Raw genomic sequence first — 24,281 nt, forward strand, 5'->3', positions numbered from 1 at the left:
TGCGTTTCCTTGACGGAGCCTCAGCCCAGTTCCTGAGACCTGCCCCGGAGCGGTCAGGAGCCAGAGGCAGCTGGCAGAGATCGTGGATCCGGGATCCGGCTCACGCGTTCCCCAACCCGCCGGCTGAGGCAGCTCCCGTAGGAGCCTCGAGGGGGTTGGGGGAGCCCGGCGGGTGGGGTAAAAGGGGGCGGGGCCTCCGCGGCGGCGGGCGGGCCGTGGGTGGGTCTTCAGCACCCGAGCCGCCCCCTCCCCCGGCTGGTCTGCAGCCCCGCCCCGGCCCCTCCCTCCGGCCTGTGCGGCGGGTCCGGCGGCGGCGCCGGCGCGGGGACAGGCGGAGGCGCGGGACGTGGGGCGGCGCCGCGGGCAGGGCCGGGCGGACGGGCGCTGGCAGCGGGGGCAGCGCCGCGGGCCGCTCCGAGTGGCCGCAGTCTGGGCCTTGGCCCTCCCATCCTGCTCCGCCGCGGTGAGTGCGACGGGCGGCCCCCAGGGGTGCGTTTGTGTCCCTGTTTGCTCGGGTCCGCGTCCAGGTCCGAGCCGCGGTGTGTCTGTCCGAGTGTCTGTGGGTGGGGGCACAGATGCTTTTCAAAAGCTGTGCCTGTCTCTGTCCACGTGAGGCGTGTCCGTGTCTGTGAGAGCAGTGGGGGGATTCTTCGGGCTGTGGCTGCTCACGTGAGGTCCATGTTTGAGGGGGGAGGCGCGGGTGGATGGGTGATGGTTCCTTGGAGGAGCGCGGGGTTTGGGAGCTTGTGTATGTTGGCGGAGGGTGTCGAACGCTGCGGCCGAGGGTGGTGGTGGTTTGGCGGGTGGGGTTGCTGAATGGAACTCTGGAATCTTGTGGCCCAGCTTGTCTGAAGGGTTCCTTTCTCCCTGGGTGCAGACACTTCCACCCCTAGCTTCCCCCACCATCCTCCTCAGCCACCCAGAAGCCCACCAGCCAGAGTGGAGGACACTCTTTCCTCCTCTAGAGCTGCTCCCTTGACAGGAAGCCTGATCCGGAGGCTGCTTGTTGTAGGAAAAGACCCCTGTGGTTCCCCTTCAGCCTGGGCCCTGCCTGGAGGACCCCAGGCCCCTCCCTGGTTCCAGCCTCCTCCCTTCTGGACTTGGCTTCAGATCCTGGGCTGCAAACCTGCAGGGACAGATGGTTGCAGGTTGGAGGGGCAGGCTGCACCCCAGAGAGGTCGGTCTGACTGAAGGCAGGTCCTGGGCTTGTTCCTGGTGTGGGGGTCTCTGATGTGGATAGCATACGCCCAGGAATAGCCCCAGTAGGAAGATGAAATCTGGAAGGTTGGAGTCGGTGCAGAGGTCTTTTTCACAGGTCTCTCCCCCGTTTGTATGTCCAGCTCACCAGTGCCCATTCATCCCCTAAGTAGGGCTCTGGTTTGCTGCAGAATTGGAATCAGAGCTGCAGGCCTGACAGGTGCCCTGCCTCTCTTGGCTTACATGCCACCAGTGACAGAGCACTTACTACCTTATGCTGTGGGAGGCTTTTGTATGTTAAGTAGAGGTCTTTTTCCTTGGAACTTTGTTCACTTGTCTTGTTATTGCCTGTGCTTTTGAGTCTCTGTCTGGTGAGAGGGAACTGCAGTGATTTAAACATGGCTCTCCTGTCACCAACATATACTGAGCACCCTCTGTGCCAGGTGCTGCCTCAGCCACTTAGGGGACAATGGCATTCTTGCTGAGAGAAGAGCTTGAGCAAAGGCCCATGGTTGTGATAGTACAGCCTGTGTTCAGAAAAACAGAGCAAAACCATATGGCTAGAGAGAGGGTGTCCAGAGTGTCATGGGTGCCCTAAACTTAGCAAATGTTTATTCTGGAAGGGTGGTGGAAGCAGCTGCACACCTAGCCTTACCGTGGAAAGCAATCAAATCCTCAAGGTGGTACAAGATGGGATTTAATCATGGCACATATTAGAGTCTGTAGGGACCTTTGGCTGGAAACAGAACCCAGGGGATTGCAGATTTGGAGAACAAAAAGACCCTCCCCATCCCAATTTACAAGTAAGGGGCTGGAGTAGAAACTTGCCCAGTGTCTTACCTTGCCTTAGTGAGATTAGTGTCAGAGTCAGGATTGGCTCCTAAATCTCCTGACCTTTTAACTTTGACACATTTTAGAAGCAGAATATAGGATATAGTCATAGCTGGTATCTGAAAGGTGAAAGACAGGAAGAATTGAGAAGATTCCCAGGGTTCTGGCTGGTGTGGCCAGGTGGATGATGGTACCTTTTGTTGATATAAGAAACGCCAGCAGGAAGAGTAGGTTAGGGGGAAAATCAGTTTTAGACTAATCTCTATGCATCATCCACGTAGAGATGTTCAAGATATAGCTGGGTATATGGGTCTGGTGTGCAAGTAAGTTTTCTGCACAGGAGATAAGGCTTTGAGAGTCAAGTGGATGGTTACTGAAGCCATGGGAGTTGATGAGATTTCCCAGGCAGAGTATGAAACTAAGAGGTCCTGGATCAAAGACCTTAGGAACTAAACGTTTAAGGAATGGGCAGTGAAGGCACAGCTAGAGAGGCAGGTGGAGAGCCCTCCTTGAGTGGGTTGTGAAAACATCTAGGACAACCTCTGCCCTTTCAAGTCTTGCTCTCTCAGTCTTGTTCTCTTGCCCCAACTGGTCCATGTTTCTTAATTTTTCATGCTTCTGTTCCTTTACTCACTGTTTTCCCAATGTACCTGTCAAACTCCTTCAAGAGTCAGCTCATATATCTCTTCCTCTGGAAGCCTTCTTTATTCTCCCCCACCACCTTCAGAGTTAGATACTTCCTCCTCTTTTTGTCCATAATAGTTAGAGTATATCAGTATCATGACACATACCACATTATAGTACTGTATTTCCATGTCTCTTTCCCACGCTAGTCTGAGAATTGGTGAAAGACCGGGAGTGCAGCTGTTTCAGCTCTGTGTCTCCAGTTCCAAGTTTAAGAGCCTGGTCCAGGGTATGCCCAGGGAAGTTTGATTGTTTGATAGGTTAATCAGCTGACTAAATGGTTCATCCACCTGCTCATTCTGGCAGTGATGGGGGAGATGGCACTGTGAATTGCATCACTTTCCTTCCCTGCCAATCTTATTGAAAGGATTCCTTTGCTTTCAGGAGTCTATCCTTCCAAGGCTTCATCTGTCCCAGAGAAGCCCCAAAACTGTAACCTGTAGTCATTTGTCACTTTTCTGAGGCCTCCAATGATCAAATACCCTTAGGGGCTAGTGGACAGGAACGAGTCATTTTAGGAAGCAAGTGAGCCTAGATGACCTCTTGCATTGTTTTTTAACAATGCCGTGGTCACCTACCTCCAGTCACAGCTGTGTGAAGCATGTATACTGGGACTCTCGTAAGTCTGTAGGAGGAAGTCATGGGGGAAATTGGATGCTGTTTGAGAATTTGGAGAAACTGAAAAGCCTTGAGACATATCCTTTGCAGATGCCAAGGATCTAGTGGAGTCAGCACTGGCTTTCTTCATCTGCTCAAAATCAACTTCCTCCTCACCCTCTGGACCTGGCTTCCTTTCCTCCAGCCCCTGGAAACCATACTCCCTAAAGTTAGTGACAGCTTCTTTTTGGCTTTAGATCCTGGGGATTCTCTGCAGTGTTTCACAATGAAGATTGTTCCCTTATCCATGAAGCTTCTTCTTCCTTGGTCTTCATGATATCTCTCTTTCCTGTTTCTCCTGCCTCTCTGGCCATAACCTTTTCAATTCCTTTGCAAGCTTTGTTTCCTGGACCTATCCCTTGAATGATGAAGTTCCTCAGAGCACAGTCACAGTCTCTCCTTTCTCTCCTTATGCTCTGTCTGGGTGATGTCAGCCAATACCATGGCTTCGGGCACCATGTCTACACCAGTAACTCCCAAATCCCTATCTCCAGGCCGCTGTCTTTCCTAGGCTCCAGCCTAACTTTCCCACTGCCAGCTGGACCTCTCCACTCAAAATGCCCAATAGGCTTCTCAGATCTGTCTTATTAAAACCCTGAACTTATCCTCTCATCCAGCTGCTCCCCTCCTAGAGTTTCCAAGACAGAAAACAAGGAATCATCTCCAGTTCTTTCTTCTCCATCTACTGTTCACATCACACCAACCAGTCATCAATTTCTGTTGATTCCTCCCTGTGAAATCTACTTCTCTCCACCTCCCCTTTGCTTCTTCCCTAGTCAAGGCCACCATCACCTCTCCTGTGGAATATCATGCAGTCTCACTTTTCCCCTGGTAACTTCTCTAAACAGTTTTTCACACAGCAGTCAAAAAGCTACTCTTTTGACTCTATTACTTTCTACTTAAACCCTCTTTGCCTGCCTAAACCCCCCACCCCCCCCCCCCCACCCTACCCAAGGTTTCCTTTGCTCTTTGGATGATGACTTAATTCCCAAGCAGGGAAGAGTAAAGTCTAAACTCTTTAATAAGGCCAATAAAGCATTGTATGATCTAGCTCCTGCCTATCACTCCATCTCATTTCTTAGCCCACCTCTGTCACAGTGTGTGATTCAGTCTCCTGATGCAGAAGGCACCATGCTTTGTAACTCTTACACACCCTGGAGCTCTCAGCATGAAAGGCACTTTCTTAGGAGAACTCCTTTGACCCCCAACCTCTAGTAACCCCCCTCCCCTGCCCCAGCTCTAGGTTAGGTGACCTCTGTGCTCCTGGAGCAACTTGTGCTTCCCCACAAAGCCTTCCATATTACATTGCAGTCATCTATTTGTTAGACTGGAATCCATGAAGGCTGCACTGTGACTATTTATGTTTGTGTTCCCAGTCCTAACAGAGGTGTTGAGTGAATGCTGATTGGGGAAATGAAGTGCCTTTAGAACTGAGCCATAAAAGATGGGTAGGATAAGGGATGCAGGGATGGCAGTGGCAGCCTGAGGAAGGAGGGTTGAATCTCAGGTTTAAGTTCAAGATCCTCCAAGTTTCTGCTGTGATAAACAGTCCACTTAAACCATTGCCTAGAGGACTTTGGGGGCAGATCTGTAGGACACGGTGGGATGGGAGAGGTGGGAATAAGAGCCCAAGAGAAGAAGGGATTCTTAGTGATTCAGTCTGGGGTATGGCCTCAGCAGTTGCATGCCTGGCAAGTCTGGGTGGGGAACTGAAGCAGGAAGGGGAAGGGAGGGAGGAGCTGTCCGTCCTGGATGTAGCCCAGTCCCCGCCCCTGTGTGACAGGCTGGGAGAGCCCCTTGGGCTTGGAGAGAGGTGGAGCCTGACATCCAGCTGCCTTAGCAGGGCCCAGTAGACCACTCCTACTCTTCTTCCCAGCCCTCCCCTTCATCAGACAGAAGCTTCAGCTTGGCTCCCACCTCCTGTTCCTTCCTCCAACCCTCAATCTGTCCTCTTCCTGCTATGTTGTCCTGGTGTTAAGTCTCTCTGGAGAGAGAACCTCTGAGTCCCAGTGCCCACATCAGGAGAGGATGCTCTCAGGGATGCCCTTCCTATCCTGTTCCTACTCATTCCCACCCTTCTACAAACATAAGACACATGCAGTTCAGCCCCCTGTTCCTCCTCAAACCTGGAGAGGGCTCTGGACTGGCCCCACTGCATGCATGTATTCATTCATTCATTCATTCATTCATTCATTGTTTTTACAGAAGCCCATGATACATCTAGCTGGGCACAGATAGTTGTTACCTGATTCTAGTCATCTCCTATTTTGAAGTAGTCCAGCTATTTTTCTGCCTTCCTTTGTGGCCACGTTTCTGTCATGAATTGTCTATGCCACTGTGTTAATTTCTTCATCTCCATTCATCATTCAACAACTCTAACCTGGTTGCTGTCCCTACTGTGCCACCAGAAGCAAACCTGGTGGGCATTCCAGTCTTCATCTTACTTCACCATCTCTTCTTTCTGGAATCATTCTCTTCTTTGGAAGAGTCCCACAGTCTCTTGGGTTTTTTCTATTCCTTTGGGTTCTCCTTCACTCTCCACTCTCTGTCTCTAGGAGGCCTCATCCATTCTCATTGCTTTAAGTGCTGTTAATATGCCAATGCTTCCAAAACCAGACAGATTCTATTCTATTCCTTACTTTACATCTCTACCCAGATATCATATAGCGTCTCAAACCTAGCATGCCAAAACTGGAATGCCCCAGATCAGTTCTTCAGCTTTTACTATCTCTAGGCATGGCCTACCACTTCCTTAAGTGAAAAACCTGGGAGTCATTACTGGCATTCCATTATCCCTCTCACACCCAAATCCGCTGTGATGTTTTTTTGATTCAACCTCATGAATATTTCTCAAATCATTCTACCTTTTTGCCTATATCTCTGCCAGTACCCAACATCATCTGACCCAAAGAACTGAGGCAGCTTCCTAACTGGTCTCCCTGCTTCCACTCTAGCCTCTCCTCAATCCTCATAGCTACCAGAAGAGCTTTTTAACTTTGTTTTTATTTTTTTGTAAATTGGACCGTCCCTCCTCCTCACCCCCAATCAGGATAAAGTCCAAATCCTTAACCTCAAGGTCCTTGGTGATATCATTTCAGCCTCATTTCCCGGACTTACCTCTTGTCTTTTATTCACTTCGCACTGATCACATGGTCCTTTTGGGTTCTCAGTGAGCCTTCTGCCTAAGAACTTTCATTCCTGCTGTTCCTTCAGCTCAGAATGACTTCCTTCCCTCAGTCTTTGATGCCCCCACCCTCATCCCTACCATTTTCCTTCCAACCCTCAGAGCTCGGTTTACAAGTTACCTGCTTGGAGAGGCTTTCTCTGATCACCCAACCAAATCAGTGTTGTTTCTCACAGGATCCTTTCTTTTTTATAGCACTTCCTTCCCCTGCAGTTTATAAGTATGTATTTGCTTATTTACTTTTAAAACATCGCCATTACAAGAACAGTGACCATATCTGTTTTGTTTACACTCTATCCCTAGTGCCTGTACAAAGTAGGCACTTAATAGATATTTGTTGAACTATGGAATAATTATTCAATAAATATAGATCAATCCTTTATGTCAGGCTTTCTGCTAAGTGTTAGGGATAAAAAAGTAAAATATCATGCCTGCCTTCAAGAACTCTTCATGCAGTGGAAGAAGTAGAGCGGTTACAAGGATATTATAATATAGCATATATGGGCTAGAATGGAAGAAATACAGGGTATGTAGGGATACAAAGATGGAATACCTAACCCAGACTTCAGGAAACCAGGGAGGACCTTCTGGAGGAAGTGACATTTATGTGGAGACCTGAAAGATCAGTGGGAGTTGGCCAGACAAAGGGGGGCTTGTAAGAGGATCTCGGGCTAAGGGAACAGAATGTTTGATGGCCCAGAAGCAAAAGAGAACAAGGAGTTTTCCAGGAACTGAAAAGAAGCCAATGTGATTTTTTAAATAAATGTTTATTCATTTTTGAGAGAGAGAGAGAGAGAGAGAGAGAGAGCATGAGTAGGGGAGGTGCAGGGAGAGAGGGAGAGAGAGAGAATCCCAAGCAGCCTCTGTGCTGCCAGCACAGAGCCTGAACTGGGTCTCGAACTCATGAACTGTGAGATCATGATCTGAGCTGAAATTAAGAGTTGGACACTCAACTGACTGAGCCACCCGGGCGCCCTGTGACTGATCATATATAATCATGAGACGTGAGGTAGTAGAGGGAGGTATGGAGCAAACAAAGCTAAACCTTGTTGGCCAACATAAGGAGTTTGGACTTTGTTCTCTGGACAATGGAGAACCAGTGAGGGATTTTAATAGGGAGTAAGTGACAAGATAGAACCTGTGTTTTAGGAGCCTTGGTCTAGCTGCAAGGGAGATAGATGAGAATGCACAAGCAAGGAAACAAGGATACCAGTTAGGAGGCTGTTGTTGTATCACAGGAGAGACTTAGTAGGATGAGGATTCGGGGAAGGCAAAGGAAGTGAAAGATGGGTGTGTCATTGAAAGTGGGCATCCTTGTACTATGTACTCAATAGGCACTATCGCAAATTCTCAAAACATCCATTTGAGGTATGGATTATTCCCATAATTCCAAATCAGGAGACTGAGGCTCGGAGAGGTTGTATGAATTGCCCAAGGTCACATAGCTGGTAAGAGGCTGAGCTGGGTTTGAAACTCAGTCTAACCCTAAGTCTGTGGTTTTAACCAGAGCACCATGCTCAGAGGTCACTCAGCCCACCTCCCTCACCCTGTTCCCTCCCAATCACTGCCTGTCCTGCCTCTGTCTGGAAAGAAATGGGGTTAGTTCTCTGCAGGGGATTTGAGTGGTGAGATTAGGTGGGGAGAGGAAATGTGAGCTTCCCTAGGACTGACCATGTCTCTGTACACAGGCTGGTGTGAGTGGTAGGAGCCATCCGTGAACACCATGGCGAAGAGGGAGGACAGCCCTGGCCCAGAGGTCCAGCCAATGGACAAGCAGTTTCTGGTGTGCAGCATCTGCCTGGATCGGTACCGGTGCCCCAAGGTCCTGCCTTGCCTGCACACGTTTTGTGAGAGGTGAGAGGGTGTGTGTACCAGGGAGGGATGAGGACCTTGCCGCCTCCCCTGAGAGGGGGTGGCATGTATAAACCTATAGGAGGTGAGGAAAATGGGTATACCTGTAGGGGAGCAGATGTACCCCAAACTGCAGGAGGTGAGGGTTTGGTGCAAGAACGTGTGAGAGAGGACCAGAAGCTGCTAACACTGGGCCGTGGTCTCTGCCCCTTCCCAAACCAAGGCAGCTTTCAATACCATCAGAGAAATCAAACAGAGCCCAGACTCTCAACAAGCTGCAGCCTCAGAAGAGTTTGTCACCAGTGGGAGGATAGAGGAAGGCCTGTCCTTCCTTCCCTGCTTATCTTCATGGTTGTTCTGAGGCGCTGAGTGAAAGGCAACCACCCCCTTTAGGCTTTATCCGTTATTTACTCATTCAACAAATATTATTTATTGAGCATTTCTATGTGCCAGACCTGTCCCAGGCATTGGGTATGATAAGGAAACAGGTATCATACTTGCTTTTAGAGTATAGTTAAACAGAAAGCCAGTGATCAAAGGATCATACAGCCAGACTATAGATAAATGTAAGTATTGCCCCCTTCAAAATGCTGCACCTGAAGTGCTAAGATATGAGAGTTTAGGTAGGATCTATTGTAGTGCGGAGAATGAGGGAAGGCTTACCTAAGGTGTGATGCAGAGGGTGCACTATAGTGAAGGGTGCACTAAAGTTAGCTAAGCGAAGGGAGTGCTACGAGCATCCTAGGCAGAAGGAAGAACGGGAGAAAAGGCGTGTGGCTTGAGGAAATGTGTCAGGTAAGAGGGCCTGGAGGAAGCCAGGTGAGTCTGGAGCACAAGTGTGACTGAGGTGGTGAGGGTGAAGCCAGACAGGCAGGTGGGGCCCATACTACAGGGGCTTTGTACACCTGTTAGGGAACTCTGCCTTTACCCTGAGAGCTTTGGTCCCTGGGTCTTCTTGCCACTGCCTCCACCCACACCTTCCCGCTGATTCCTGCCTTCGTGGAAAGCTGGCTCTGCCACAGGGATGCTGCTCCCCTTCCAGTGCCCCCTCTCCCCCATGCTCTTTAAGATTTCAGCTCTGCTGCTCTCTCTCCTTTGTCAGCTGGAAACACTCTCAGCCTTCTGGCCTATTCCAAGCTCTTCCATCAACCTGCATGGCTTCATGACTCACTTTGGCCTCTTGGTTCTCGACTGTTTCTCCAGGAACATCCTCCTTACCACCTCAGTCATACTTTCTCCCAGTTGTGCCTGGACCTTGCTATCACCCAGAATAATATCACTTCTGTGGTCATAACTCTGGCATCCCACTCCTGGCTCCCATTACTCCACTCCCACTATGACATCTTTGAGTGGGTGTAGACACCTAGCCCCCTCAACTCTTCCTTTTCCCAGCTGACCATCTGACTGGCTGCCATGGTTCCCTCAGGTCTTTGTTCTTTTCAGAACCTATGCAGCAAACATTCAAAACTGGATCAGAACTGTAATTGGACATCTCTGTGCCTCCTCATAGGCCCAGATCACTGACAACTCCTGGAGAAAACTAGTGCCTGAGAAATTATGATAGTAGTAGCTACCATGTATTGATTGCTTATTATGTGCCAGGGACTGGCTAACCGATATACATGCATTGAATTACTTAATCCTCACAACAGATACTTTATTACCCCCATTTTACAGGGGAGTAAACTAGGGTTCAGAGCCACTGAGTAATTAAGAAGTATTTCTGAGGCTCTGTAGTAAGTAAGTAGCCAAGGTCTGAATCCAGGTTTGATTGTAGGGCCTTCACTGTTAATTAATACTCATTCATTTATCTCTTGGTCCCTGCTCTCAAAGAGCTTATGCTCTAGTGGATGGTGACTGACAGTAAGCAAGCAAACAATCCAACAGGAGAGTCACAGCTTGTGCTAAGTGCTTTGCAGAGTGTGTGGGGATGGGTGGGCCAGGGGCTCTTCTACATAGAGTCATCAGGGAAGGCTTCCCTGAGGAGGTGACATTTGACCTCAGACCCAAGGATGAGGAGACAGACTTGCAGATTGTTCCAGGCAATGGGAAAAACCCATGCCAAGGCCTTCAGGAAGGAGTAGACTGGGCATGTTCAGAGATCAAAAGAAGCGAGTGTGGCTGAAAGAGGAGGATGAAGTGAGGTCCAAAAGCATCAGGACAACTCATGGAGGAACTTGGTTTTAGGGAAGTGTTTACATTTTATTTTTAAACACAATGGGAAACCATGAGAAGAGATTTTTTTTTTAAGGCAGGGAAATAATGTGAGATAAATTAGATTTTTAAAGCTCACTCTGGCTGCTGTGCAGAGAATAGATTACAGAGGAGCAAGAATGGAAAGAGGAAACCAGTTAGGAAGGTAGTGTAAGCCAGGTATGCTCAACACATAGGAAGGAGGTCTTGACGAGTTTGCAAGTATTTGGCAGTGACTGGAGATGAGAAACAGGAGGTGGGGGAAGCATGGGAATAGACAGCTGAGGTGAAGTGGAGGAAAAGATTACTGGGTGTGAGGAGGTCAAGGAATTAAGAGATCCTGTTGGTGGATGGGTCACGTCGTGGATGTCAGAGCCCCTGAGAATGATGGCAGGAGTGCATGGATGGAGGGCCTATTATGGGGGTGGCAGTAACAGAAGAAGAGAGTGAGCCAGAAAAAAGACTTCAGTAACTGGGGAAGCACCCATGAGGTCAGTGGAGATAATAACAGGAGGGGTGGTAGAGACAAGGCGTGAGCTTCCAAGAAGAATAGAAATGTCCCAGTTGGGGGCAGGGAGGACTCAACCCCACCTGGCCCTAAGGAATGTGGAATGTGAGACAAGCCACTCTATACTTGAGAGGACTGCAGGGAAAACTAGGTCACAAATAAGTTAATATTTGTGAAGCACTTAGAATCGTGCCTGGCACATCATGTTTGTTAAATAAATAAAAATTAATTAATGCAGATTCAGAGGTGTAGAGAACATTAAGAGGAGAGATTGAGGATATGGGAAAGTGTGCACCATGCAGATCTTCCCTCCACAGATTCATGGTCTCCCAACACAGCCACAGTCTGTGTGTTTCTAGCAAGCTGTCTCTCGTCCTCCCTCCAGTGACTAATCCCAGCCCTCACCAGTCTCCTGAACCCCTCCTTCACTCTCAACAGCCGATCTTGCCTGAGGCGAGTGAAGCATGGTGTCTAACTTCACCCCTGTGCTCAAGTGCATTCACCTCTCTTTCTCTCTTCCCCCATTCACAGGATGGCCTCTTCAGGCCAACCTGAACCATTACCCCCTCTCAGAGACCTGTCCACACTTCTTCTTGTCTCTTCTATGTCTCCCTCTCTACTGGCTTCTCAATGCATAAACATGCTCAAGGCTCCCATTACAAACAGATAAGAACTCTCCTTTGTCCCTTTGTCCCAGCTAGCGGCCAAGCAGTCCTTCATTCCCCTTCTTCCCCAAACTCCCAACCTCCCATTCATTCTTCAACTGGCAGCAGTCAAGCTCTCCTCCCCCCACCCCTACCCCACACTCACTCACCCAGTTTTCCTTACAGACGAATGTACTCTCACGCTGGCCAAATTCAGGGGGCATTTTCCAATCCTTTCCTACCCTGACTCCTCAGCTGCTTTTGACACCGATGACTGCTTCTTCCCTCCTTCTGGAAATGCACTAGTCTCTTTGCTGTCTTGACGGTGTCTCTCCTCTTACCTCTCTACTGGTTCCTCTTTACTCTCCTTGTTCAGTATTTCCTGTGTGCTCTGCCCTGCTCTTGGCACTGAATCCACGTTTTGGGCTGATCTCAACCTCTTCTGTGGCTACAGAGGCCTTCTCAGTGTTGATGGCATCCCCATCTCTCTGTAACCTGCCTTTTCCCCAACTGTCTGCTGCACCTCACCTCCTGGATGTCCCACTGTTCCAGTAAACTCAGCCAGGTCAAAGCTGAAAGCCTTTATAAACCACTCCTTTTTCTGTGTTTCTTATCTTAGTGATTGTTACCACCATCCACTCAGTCCTCTAAGCTAGGAATCTGGGAGTCAACCAAGACTCATCTCTCACTCTCCATATCTACTCAGAGCTAACACCTCCCATTGCTTTACTTCTTAAATACTTCTTAAATTTGTACCAGCTCATAGTCTACATTGCTACTGCCTAATTCCAGGTTTTTCTCATCTACCGCAAGATCTTTTACAAGATGATTGCAAGAGTATCTTGGCTAAACACATGTTTTGTCTTGGATTTGAATCCAGGCTCCAGTGCTCACTAGCTTTGTTACCTTGGATGACTCACCCTTTTTTAGTCTATTAACATAAACATAAAGCACAAAGCATAGCACCCAGCACTTAGTACTTAATAAATGGCAACTGGATGATGATGATGATGATGATGATGATGATGATGATGATGCTACCATACCCTGTCTGCTGTCTCACCACGTTCAAATTCATCCTCCACACAGAGGCAATGAGGAGGATAAAATGTAAACCTGGCTGTACCATGCTCCTACTGCTCCCTATTGCTATTGGGATAATTTCTAAGTTCCTCATGTGGCCCATGTGGCCCTCCATGACTGGCCCCTGCCTCTCTCTCCAGACTTTTCTTACATTTCTTGCCTTGGACTTGGTCTCCAGCCATCTCAGACTGCTTCCCTACTTACATGATGCTGTTTCTGGCCACCTTCTGTGTCTGGAACACCCTTCCTCTTCTCCCTGCACTTCTCTTTGGTTAGGCTAACAATGATTTATCCAGGAAGATTTAGCTTACAACATTTCTTCTGAAGCATTTCCTGGCTGTTCTCTTCTCCCACCCTGGGCCAGATGCCCCTTCTGTGCATTTCCTTATCACTGCATGTACAGTCTTCTTTATGTTAATAATAAATAATATAATACCCTGCAATATATAGTGGTTGCCATGAGTCAGCATGTGAGCACTTCATATTTAATCCTCCCTCCAGCACCCTGTGAAGTCTGTGCTGTCTCCATTTTACAAAGCAAGGATCCTTGGCTCATAAAAGTTAAGTAACTTGTCAGGGGTCATGCGGTATAATAGATGACTGACCTAAGAATTGAACGCAAACAGCCTAACTCCAGGACCCATGCCCTTATCATTATACTATTTACTTCTCTAAACTCTTTCTGTGACTTTTTTTTTTTTCTCTGTAGATTTGGAAGTATTTTAGAGATAGGCACTGTGTTTTATCTTTGTATCGCTAGAGCTTTGCACAAATTTGGCAAGAGTAGGCAGTAAATGTTTAATGACTTAATGGGTGGAGGGGCTAGTTGCACATTTTCTATGAGAAGGGTTTGTAAACACCTGTGGAAGGTGAGCCTGTGTTTGTACACACTGTGAGGAATGCAGATCTGTCTGCTCTCCTGAGAGAGATCAGGGATGTGTTTCCACTCAGTTGTGAAAGGTGAGGCCTTTTACACCTGTTGGCAGGACAAGATGTACGTGCCAACCAGAGAGGTTTCAAAATGAAGTGTACAATTGCAAGAAGGATTGGCATCCTTGGACGGCATGAGGAGGGATACACTGATTTTGCCCACCCCTCCTTCCTTTGACTCCCCCTCCTCCCTGGTCAGATGCCTCCAGAACTACATCCCTGCCCAGAGCCTGACGCTGTCATGTCCGGTGTGTCGGCAGACGTCCATCCTCCCCGAGCAGGGTGTCTCCGCACTGCAGAACAACTTCTTCATCAGTAGCCTCATGGAGGCCATGCAGCAGGCACCTGATGGGGCCCACGACCCCGAGGACCCCCACCCCCTCAGCGCAGTGGCTGGCCGCCCCCTCTCCTGCCCCAACCATGAAGGCAAGGTGGGCCCAAGCAGGCCCAGTGAGGCCAGGACTTGGGGTGGAGGGGGAGGAGAGGTTGGGGGAGGGGCTGAGTGGCCGTGGGTGAGAGGGTGTTTCTCTGGATGAGTGGTCCAGGTAGGGGATGCACCTGGAAGGCGAGGGGCAAGGAGGGCAGATGGGGAGGGGAGAAGACAAAGAAGCTTGGGGTGTAGCCGTTGCCTGACTGGAGTGCTTATGCCACCAGACGATGGAGTTTTACTGTGAGGCCTGCGAGACGGCCATGTGCGGCGAGTGCCGCGCGGGGGAGCACCGAGAGCACGGCACCGTGCTGCTGCGCGATGTGGTGGAGCAGCACAAGGCGGCCCTGCAGCGCCAGCTCGAGGCGGTGCGCGGCCGGTAGGAGCCTGCTGGGGACCTGGGCTGGGGGGGCCATCGGCTAGCGTCTCAACCGGGGCAGGGGAGGGACGTTGGGGAGGCTAGAAATAAAATTCTTAGGGAAGGCAGGGAGGTCGAGGTAGGGCGTCTCCTAGAGGGCACAGTATAGGGTGCCCCCTGAGAAGGACCGGTTTGGTGAGGGCATCCTCAAGCAACCCGGGTATGAGATGTTTCCCTTCCCCAGACTGCCACAGCTGTCCGCAGCTATCGCCTTAGTGGGGGGCATCAGCCAGCAGCTGCAGGAGCGCAAAGCAGAGGCCCTGGCCCAGATCAGCGCAGCCTTCGAGGACCTGGAACAGGCGCTGCAACAGCGCAAGCAGGCTCTGGTCAGCGACCTGGAGGCCATTTGTGGGGCCAAGCAGAAGGTGCGTGTGTTCACCCTTCCCTACCACCACCCACTGTGACATGGCTGTATTGCCTCCACGCTTTCTCTGCTTTCCACACCTGGGCAACCCTTTCCCTAGACTATACGTTCTGCCTCCCGACACGGTACCATTGGTACCGCGGTATCGGTCTCCTGCCCATACTCACCTTCTTGCAATTCTTTAATGCTATAGTACCGTAAGTTCCTAAGGAATCACAGAGACCCTCTCTGCGCGACCAACCTTCCCCTGTCCCCTCCTCAGGTGTTGCAGACCCAGTTAGACACACTGCGTCAGGGGCAGGAACATATCGGCAGCAGCTGCAGCTTCGCGGAACAAGCCCTGCGTCTGGGCTCGGCCCCGGAGGTGTTGCTGGTGCGCAAGCACATGCGAGAGCGGCTGGCCGCGCTGGCGGCTCAGGCCTTCCCCGAGCGGCCACATGAGAACGCGCAGCTGGAACTGGTCCTCGAAGTCGATGGGCTGCGGCGATCGGTGCTCAATCTCGGCGCGCTGCTCACCACGAGTGCCACTGCACATGAGACCGTGGCCACGGGCGAGGGCCTGCGCCAGGCGCTCGTGGGCCAGCCCGCCTCACTCACCGTCACTACCAAAGACAAGGATGGGAGGCTGGTGCGCACAGGCAGCGCGGAGCTGCGCGCGGAGATCACGGGCCCCGACGGCACGCGCCTTCCTGTGCCGGTGGTGGACCACAAGAACGGCACGTATGAGCTGGTGTACACGGCACGCACTGAAGGCGAGCTGTTCCTCTCAGTGCTGCTCTACGGCCAGCCGGTGCGTGGCAGCCCTTTCCGCGTGCGTGCCCTGCGTCCTGGAGACCTGCCACCTTCCCCAGACGACGTCAAGCGCCGCGTCAAGTCCCCCGGCGGCCCCGGCAGCCACGTACGCCAGAAGGCGGTGCGCAGGCCCAGCTCCATGTACAGCACAGGTGGCAAACGGAAGGACAACCCCATTGAGGACGAACTTGTCTTCCGAGTTGGTACAGATGGCTGAGGGCTGAGCCAGATGGGGGCGGGCAGTGGGCAGGGTAGATCTGGAGGGAGGCTCAAAATGACCTAAGAGTGAATTCTTTTATCCCCCCTCCCCTGCCTTCCCCACAGGAAGTCGAGGAAGGGAGAAGGGTGAATTCACCAATTTACAGGGCGTGTCGGCAGCTAGCAGCGGACGCATAGTGGTAGCAGATAGCAACAACCAATGTATCCAGGTAAGCATCTTTCCTGCTCTCCCCTGACCCAATAAAGGTTCTCAAACTATAGCCTCCTGAAAAAACAGGGTACAGGTCACCTCCTGAAAGGTGAACCAGTCCTTAAAGATAGTATCAGTCCTTAAAGAGCAATGAATCATAGCACCACCCCGCACCCACCCACTTCCACTGGCCACACTATCCAGTACCCTGGCAGTTAGGCCCCAGGGTTTTCCTGTGCTTGCAGCCTCTACCTCCCAGGCTGGGGCTCAGGCCAGACCAGCTCCTGGACCCCAAATATCTGGTTCATTCTTCACCCCTCTGTCTCCATTTGAGCCTCCACCTGGCTGGCTTACTTTCTCCCCTTTTCTCTATGTGGTCAGGATGCAGGCTCTGCCCTCCCCTGCTTCCTTCTCATGCCAGCCTGCCTCCAGAGTATCTGTGTGGGTCTCTGAAAACATCTGGTTTGGCTACCCCCAAATGGGGGTAACTTGTGAAAAGAGGTGTCTTCCAGAGGCTGCAGTGTAACCTCACAGGTGGTCCTGCTCTCCATGCTCCCAGTCTCTCACATACCTGATTCAAGCATCTGCCATACAAATGGACGTGGCCATGCTGCGCTTTGAGCTCCTTAAAGCCAGGAAGCATGGTTTTCTCTCTGTATTCCATAGAGTGAGCCCAGAGCCTAGTGACAGGCACCAGCTTGGCAAACATGGTATAGCAGTTAAAAGCTCAGGCTCTGAAACCAGACACCTGGGCTTGAATCCTAGCTCTGCCACTTACTGACAAGTCATGTGACCTCCCTAGCTTCTGAGAACTCATGTGTAAAATTAGGAAAAGAATACCTCATGGAGTTGCTGGGAACATTAAAATGACATAATGCACTGTGCGTGACACCTGGTGAACCTTCTAATGTTAGCTATTGTTAAAAATACCATTGTCCAGGTGGAGACTGTAAATAAAAGCCAGGAGGTGGGAAAGTGCTGGAGGAGGTTGTTGAGGGAACTGGAAGGATCCCAGCCGGCTAGAGGTGGATTACTATTAGAAGCCCAGTAGCTGAGGTAGCGTTGTAAATGGTTTTAGAGAGGATGCTGTGGAATTTTAATTTTATCCTGTGCAGGATTGTTTCTAACTACCATGGACTTCATTCAGTTCTTGCAAACATTGTATCAGGTGGCAAAACTTTTCTTGAGGATTCTTACTTCACTACACCTATACATTTAAAATGTTTTTAATGTTTATTTATATCTGAAGGGGAGAGATACAGAGCATGAGTGGGGAGGGGCAGAGAGAGAGGGGAACACAGAATCCAAAGCAGGCTCTATCAGCACAGAGCCTGATGCGGGGTTCGAACCCACAAACCACGAGATCATGACCTAAGCTGATGTCAGACGCCCAACCAACGTGAGCCACCAGGTGTCCCCCTACACCTATACATTTAAAGTCCTTCCTAACCCTGACTGAGTACCCCTGTCACACTTCCAGCTCTGCCAAAGGTCTGTCACCTTAGTGTCAGCTCCTCCCAACCCCTGCTTTCCATGTAGCAGGCTGAAGGTGCCAGGAACTTTTCCATGACCACATTCCCTGTACTGTCCCACCTGCTTTGATTCCTCTGCTATTCCTAAGAGCAGAGGAATGAAGAGGTGCAGGGTAGCACATGGCAGCATTTGGGTCCAGCCCAGATAGCGAGGGAGGGATGAGGTGAGTAGGGCTGGTGCCAGGTCCCTACTCAGTCCCACCCTTCACCTTCTAGTTCTTTTCCTTCTTCTTATGCCAGGGATGCCTTCTGGCACAAGAGCTGAGATTTGGGAAGCCTTCCCAGGTGTCCACACACATGAGTGCTCGCATGCACACAAAGATGCATGTTGCTTTGTCTCCCTGATGAGGGGCTGGGGAATTGAGAAGGAGGGCCTGGAGCAGCCCCCCTCCCCTCCAGACACCCGCCACTCCTATGGTAGCCCTTCTTCTCATTCCTATTCCCATCAGCACCCCAGCGGCATAACCACTAGGACCTGGACTCTCAGATCCCCGAGCTGAGTTTCTGCTTCTTTTATTTTGGGGTCCCCCAGCTTGGTAGGGACCGGGCCCCAGGTGGATGTTGCCTTCCCACCTCACTTCCCAAACAGTGAGATATGGTGACCTTGTGAACTTTTCCTCCTTTGGACGGTCTGTGGTGACAGCTGAGACAAATCCCTTCATTGTGCTGAATCAGCATCAGCTGACAGAAGGGAAAAATATTTTGTGATTTTGAATGAAGAATTTTATTTGTATATATTATATCCGTGCGTAATCATCTTAGTCCAGAAATTTTATCAGCTCTTCTGTGAAGACTTCCTCATTTCCTTCAGGAAGAATATTAATCACATTCTCCTTTGAGTTCCCTCCGCCTTTGCTATCACATTTTTCATACTTTACCAGAATCACTAGCTTGTTTTGTTTTGTTTTGTTTTATTAGTCTGTCTCCCCTCAACTAGACTCAGATCCTGAAGTTACTTAGTGCTACTGTGGTATAGGAGAGAGATGTTAAGGACCAGACTAGGGCACCAGCAGATTCTAGAGAGGTTAAGAAAACAAATGTGTCAGGTGATAATGGGCCATCACATGTCAAAGGAGAAGAAGGGGTCAAGAACGGCAGGACTTGGTGCACCGGGTAGCTGGTGCTGCCTTTCAGGAGCAAGCCTGGGTATAAGTTGATGAATTCTCTTGCACACATGATGAGTGTGATATGGCTGTATGGCACCCTAGTGGTGATGGCCAGTTCTGTCTGAGCTTGAGCTGAGGAATTCATGTACTTGTTGCTGTACCAGTGCTGCAAATGCAGTAACAAATAAGGCAGACAGTCCCTGTTCCACCTGAGGCTTACATCCTTTGGAGACAAGGGTGTTTAGCAGTTAGTTCCAGAAGTGTCATTTGTTAGCAAAAGAACTGTAAAGAATGTATCATGGAGGCCTACCTTTATGCGAATATATTGATTTAAGGGCTGGAGTTGGTCATTAAAGGCTTTTCTGAAGAAGCGACCTGGAAATTTCTAAGAATCAAAAGATGAGTAGGAGTTGGCTAGGTGTCAGGGGTGGGATAGGATAGGATGGGAAGAGCCTACTCCATTCCCCCTCACCCCTACTCCAAGCCTCAGCGTTGAGCCGGAGACTGAGCTGTTCAGACTGGAGGAGGCACACGTGCAGCCTCATTGCTGATCTGGCAGCACCTTTAGTCCCTCTTGCAAGATGGTGCCTTCCTCTCGTGCTAGCTAGTGCTGGCCTGCCACAGGGGACCAGGGCAGACCCCCGGGCTGTGCTGGCCTGCCAGCTGAGGGCATGACAGAAGTCCACATCAGGAGGGAGGACTAGTTCAAACAGCCCTGCAGGCATGAGAGATGGAGCAGGGGCAGGGAGCCTAGCCCACTTAGGGGGAGCAGGTCTGGATGGAAGAGCAAGGGCAAGGCCCAGAACTTGAGTTCCCCAAGGCTGCTCCTGGCTCTGACTCATCTTGTGTCCCTAGAGTCTATAACAAAGCAGATCATGTGAGACTTGTGTAGTGAGTGATGTTTTGGCTGTGAAGGAGAAGCAAGAGGCTATAGAGGGAGGGAGAATTGAAGGATGGGAAGACCTGAGTATGTTGGGTGGCTAAAAGAGAAGGTAGGAGAGGGGAAAAGGTCAGAAGGTTCACTCTGTCCAGGAGGAAGGTTACCTTGTCAGCCCCTTGGCCTGTATGTGCTCATCCTTGTCCACCACCCTGCCCTTTCTTGTGTGCTACCAAGTCCTGTTGTCTTCCTCCCATGTCTCCTGAGTCCATCTTCACTCCAGCAAGTACCCTGGTCAAAGCCATCATCACTTCTCACCTGGACTAGTGCAGTGCCTCTGGCTACCCAGCCAGTGTCCAGTGTTGACCCCTCCCTGCAGCCAAAGTGCTCTTTCTTAAAAGCGCCCATGTGGTTTTTTCAATACCACCAAGCAACTCTCAGTGGACATTGACCAGGTGTCCTGCAAATTTAACTCCGTTTTGACACTGTTTACCTATAGAGATAGCATCACTTCCCACAAGACTGCCCTCACATCAGATGCCAGTCACAAGTCTGGGTTGTTACTTGTGCTTCTTACTGACCAGCTATAAATTGGAGTGTCATAGGACCCCCTCCTCAGGTTCTATTAATTTGCTAGAGTGACTCATGGAACTCAAAGGAGCATTTTATTCTGTTTGCCAGTTTACTACAGAGGATACTATAAAGCATACAGACGAACAACCAGATAGGGAAGTACAGAGGATGAGGTCTGGAAGAGCCACTACTGCAGGAACTTTGGTCCCTGTGGAATTGGGGTGCGCCACCCTCCCGGCACCAACATGGAGGCACTTCAGATCTGTACCATTCCCCTCTTCTCCTTCTCAGAGGTTGGTGGATAGGGCTGGAAGTTCCAACCCTTTAATCATCAGGTCTTTCTGGTGACCAGCCTCATCCTGAAGCTTCATAGGGGCCCCACCCTAAGTCACCTAAGTCACAAGGGGCTCCTTGTGAATGACAAAAGACAATCCTATTAATCAGGAAATTCCAAGAGTGCCAAGCACTGGGGACAAAGACCAAATATATTTCTTGTTATACCACAAAAGCAGATCTCATCTTGTCACTCCTCTGCCCAGAAATTTTCAGTGAATTCTCATTATACCCAGGGGGAACTTTACTCCTGCTGTTCATGGGAGTGCTCCCTGCAATCCAGCCTCACTGGACGAGCAGTGCCCATACTGCACCCTGTGCCTTTCACACACTGTTGACTCTGCTTAAAGTGCCTTTCCACCTCCTTTACTGGCCAGCTTTGGTTCATCTCTTGGCATCTTTATTAGGCTATTAGCTCAGATATTCATCTTTCAGAGCCTTTCCTGGCCAGTCCCCCTCATCTCTCTCTTACTCTTTTTTTTTTTTTTTAAGACACAGAGTGTGAGCAGGGGAGAGGTAGAGAGTGAGGGAGATACAGAATCTGAAGCAGGCTCCAGGCTCCGAGCTGTCAGCACAGAGCCCAATGCGGGGCTCAAACCCACGAACCATGAGATAATGACCTAAGCTGAAGTAGGATGCTTAACTGACTGAGCCACCCAGGTGCCCCATATTCCCTCTCATATTCTTACAGCCCTGTTCATACCTGTGCTACATGTCACCTCAGGTCTGCGGCCTTGTCTGATTCTTCACTGTACCCCCAGCATGGTGTCGGTAAATGTTTGTTGAATGACTGAATGAACGGGGGGGGGGTCTCCTCCCTCAGGATCTTGCTCCCTTCCCTCTGTGCCCACAGTCTCTCCCCTCCTCCCCGCTCCCTCCCTTGCTCCTCTGCTCCAGGTTTTCTCCAATGAAGGCCAGTTCAAGTTCCGCTTTGGGGTCCGAGGGCGCTCACCTGGGCAGCTGCAGCGCCCTACAGGTGTGGCAGTGGACACCAATGGAGACATTATTGTGGCAGACTATGACAACCGTTGGGTCAGCATCTTCTCCCCTGAGGGCAAATTCAAGGTGAGAGGCCTACTGTCACTGTGCTCTGCATTCCTAATGGCCAGCTCAGGTGACCATTCTAGTGCCTCCTGCTGGTCAGGGTCTGACCATCCCCAGCCCAAGGTTCTCCTTTAGTGTCCATCCCCAGCCCAAGGTTCTCCTTTAGTGTCAGGCTGGGACTACTCTCCCGACAAGGCAGGATAAAGGCCCTAATGGGTATCCCCTTCTTCCAGACCAAGATTGGAGCTGGCCGTCTCATGGGCCCCAAAGGAGTGGCTGTAGACCGGAATGGACATATCATTGTGGTCGACAACAAGTCTTGCTGCGTCTTTACTTTCCAGCCCAATGGCAAGCTGGTTGGCCGTTTTGGGGGCCGTGGTGCCACTGACCGCCACTTTGCAGGTATTGGGGAATAATTCAGAGATCTATTCTGATACCCCAGTCCCAGAGAACTACCCCGGATACCCCAGCTTCAACTACCCCCCCATATCTTGGCTCCAGAGGACCCCCTCCCTTCACTATACCTTGGTACCATACCTGTCAGCCTCTGAGACCCCACCCCTTTTCCAACGTCCCAGCTTTATCATCCCAGATATTCTTCTCCATCCCATGCAGTATCCCATTTTACTGCCCTAGAGACTGCTTTGTATTTTCAGGGCCCCATTTTGTGGCTGTAAACAACAAGAATGAGATTGTAGTGACGGATTTCCATAACCATTCAGTGAAGGTCAGTGTCTTTCTTCCCTCTATGACCGCTGTCCTGACATCTTTTCCTCTTTCACAAGACTGCTCTCTCCCTCACCATTTTCCCCCCTTGAGATCATTCATTTGAACAATAAACATTTATGGCATGGCTACTTTGTCCCAGGTGCTATGCTAGAAGCTGGGGATACAGTGATGAATAAAGCAAATACGCTGTGTTCTTTGTTATGGTTTAGTAGGGGAGAGGTAAAGCAGCATATTGCTGTGTATTATTATATTACAGTATGATGTGATAGATTCTGTGGTAGGGCAGTGCAGGGCACTGTGTGAGGGCATGGTAGAAGAAATTGATTCAGGTGAGACTGAGAACCACCTAAAGCAGCAGGGGAACTAACCGGAAGGGAGAGAAGGAGGAAAGGATTTGAGGCAAGGAGGACAAGAGGACCAAGATTTGGAGATGGTCCCTTAACAGTGTGTTCGAGAAACCACCAGTAGTTCAGACTGGGTTTAAAGAGGGGAGTATGGATCAAGTGTGGATGAATCTTGTGAACCCTGTTAAGGGGCTTGCTCTCTTCCTAAGAGTTATGGGGAGTCACTGAAGGGTTGCAGGCAGCGGGGTAATGCAGTGCTATGTCTTAGATCACTCTGGCTGGGGTGAGACTGGTGTCGGGATGATCCGTCTTTTGTAGTAATCTAGATGAGAAATGTTGAGGACCGCTGCAGGGGCAATATATACAATAGGGTGCAGTTTTGAGAGAATCAGCAATTTGTGTTAATTCACTGGCCGTCAAGCAGAGGAGAAGGTGGAGTTGAGAACGACTCATGGCCAGATGGGCATTGCCATTAAAAAAAAAAAGAAACGCGGGGAAGTTGAGCTGTTAGATTTGATAAGCCCAAGGTACATTAGCTGGACCTATTCAGTAGGCAGTGGGAAACATGGATGTGAAGCCTGGGACGAAGAACTGGGCTGGAGCTGTAGACGTGTGGGTCCCCAGCCCTGGGGCTTCACCCTCTCCTCCTTGAAGGCTCTGCCCAAGGCCAGGTCCCCAGTCCCCAGCCCTTTCCCCTGCCAGGTGTACACTGCCGACGGAGAGTTCCTCTTCAAGTTTGGCTCCCATGGAGAGGGCAATGGGCAGTTCAATGCCCCCACAGGAGTAGCAGTCGACTCCAACGGGAACATCATTGTGGCCGACTGGGGCAACAGCCGCATCCAGGTAAGGCCCAGGGATGGCATGGGGCTGAGGCTTCCTGCTGTGCTCCGTGCACCAGCCCCCCCTCCCGCAACTCCCCTGCCACACCCCTGCAAATGCCTCTCATCCACCTGATCTCACCTCTCCCTCCATTGTCCACTCATTCCCCAGGTATTCGACAGCTCTGGCTCCTTCCTGTCCTACATCAACACGTCTGCAGAGCCACTGTATGGCCCCCAGGGCCTGGCACTGACCTCAGATGGACACGTGGTGGTGGCCGATGCTGGCAACCACTGCTTTAAAGCTTATCGCTACCTCCAGTAGCTGCACAGGGGCCCTGCCTGGCTCATGGAGGGACAGACATGGGGGGATTGGACAAGAGGGTCTGGCTGGGAGTTGGGCCGGACCTGGCAGCACTGAATGTGGGCTGTGGGCGTGGGTGCGCCCAGTGCCCTCCCTCTCCCTGTCTCCCAACCCCACGGTTGCACTTTATTTATTCGGTTCTTGCTTTGGTGACTGGGTGGGCCTGGACTGTGGTCCCAAGGATGTGTGCAGAGCTTCACCCTTCCCCCTCTCCCCACCTTACACGCCTGCCCTGTCCCCTCAGTCTGCCCCCCACCCCCCAGCCTGGGGCCAGAACAGCCTCTCACTCCAGGGCAAAAGTCCCTCTGGTTGTCTCCCTACCACACCATACACACTGACAGAGACAGCAATACCCCACCCCCCATATTAAGTAAATGTGTTCACCAAGA

General features: G+C 50.6%; 1 protein-coding gene across 4 annotated transcripts; it reads left to right on the forward strand.

Annotated features, from left to right (window-relative positions):
- Nucleotides 1–305: 305 nt before the first annotated feature.
- On the forward strand, nucleotides 306–24,281 carry TRIM3 (tripartite motif containing 3). 4 transcript variants are annotated; one of them, XM_027052792.2, is made up of 12 exons: nucleotides 306–489; nucleotides 8,242–8,407; nucleotides 13,962–14,193; nucleotides 14,417–14,568; nucleotides 14,792–14,972; nucleotides 15,234–15,966; nucleotides 16,088–16,191; nucleotides 21,491–21,658; nucleotides 21,871–22,039; nucleotides 22,294–22,364; nucleotides 23,413–23,553; nucleotides 23,701–24,281. In XM_027052792.2, the coding sequence occupies exons 2-12, from the start codon at nucleotides 8,277–8,279 to the stop codon at nucleotides 23,851–23,853; spliced, it is 2,235 nt and encodes a 744-aa protein (XP_026908593.1). In that variant the 5' UTR covers nucleotides 306–489; nucleotides 8,242–8,276; the 3' UTR covers nucleotides 23,854–24,281. The 4 variants fall into 4 exon arrangements, 3 of the variants coding, with proteins under 3 accessions (XP_026908593.1, XP_053059532.1, XP_026908591.1); XM_027052790.2 differs by having other exon boundaries at nucleotides 316–463; XR_008290483.1 differs by lacking the exons at nucleotides 23,413–23,553; nucleotides 23,701–24,281 and having other exon boundaries at nucleotides 314–463; nucleotides 21,447–21,658.

Source organism: Acinonyx jubatus, chromosome D1 (assembly GCF_027475565.1).
Source record: "Acinonyx jubatus isolate Ajub_Pintada_27869175 chromosome D1, VMU_Ajub_asm_v1.0, whole genome shotgun sequence".
NCBI lineage: Eukaryota > Metazoa > Chordata > Mammalia > Carnivora > Felidae > Acinonyx > Acinonyx jubatus.

Coding starts and splice junctions, on each gene's coding strand:
- TRIM3 (XM_027052792.2), top strand. CDS start 8,277: ATGGCGAAGAGGGAGGACAGCCCTGGCCCAGAGGTCCAGCCAATGGAC. Junction 16,192..21,490: donor GCAACAACCAATGTATCCAG/GTAAGCATCTTT, acceptor CCTCTGCTCCAG/GTTTTCTCCAATGAAGGCCA. Junction 22,365..23,412: donor TCCATAACCATTCAGTGAAG/GTCAGTGTCTTT, acceptor TTCCCCTGCCAG/GTGTACACTGCCGACGGAGA.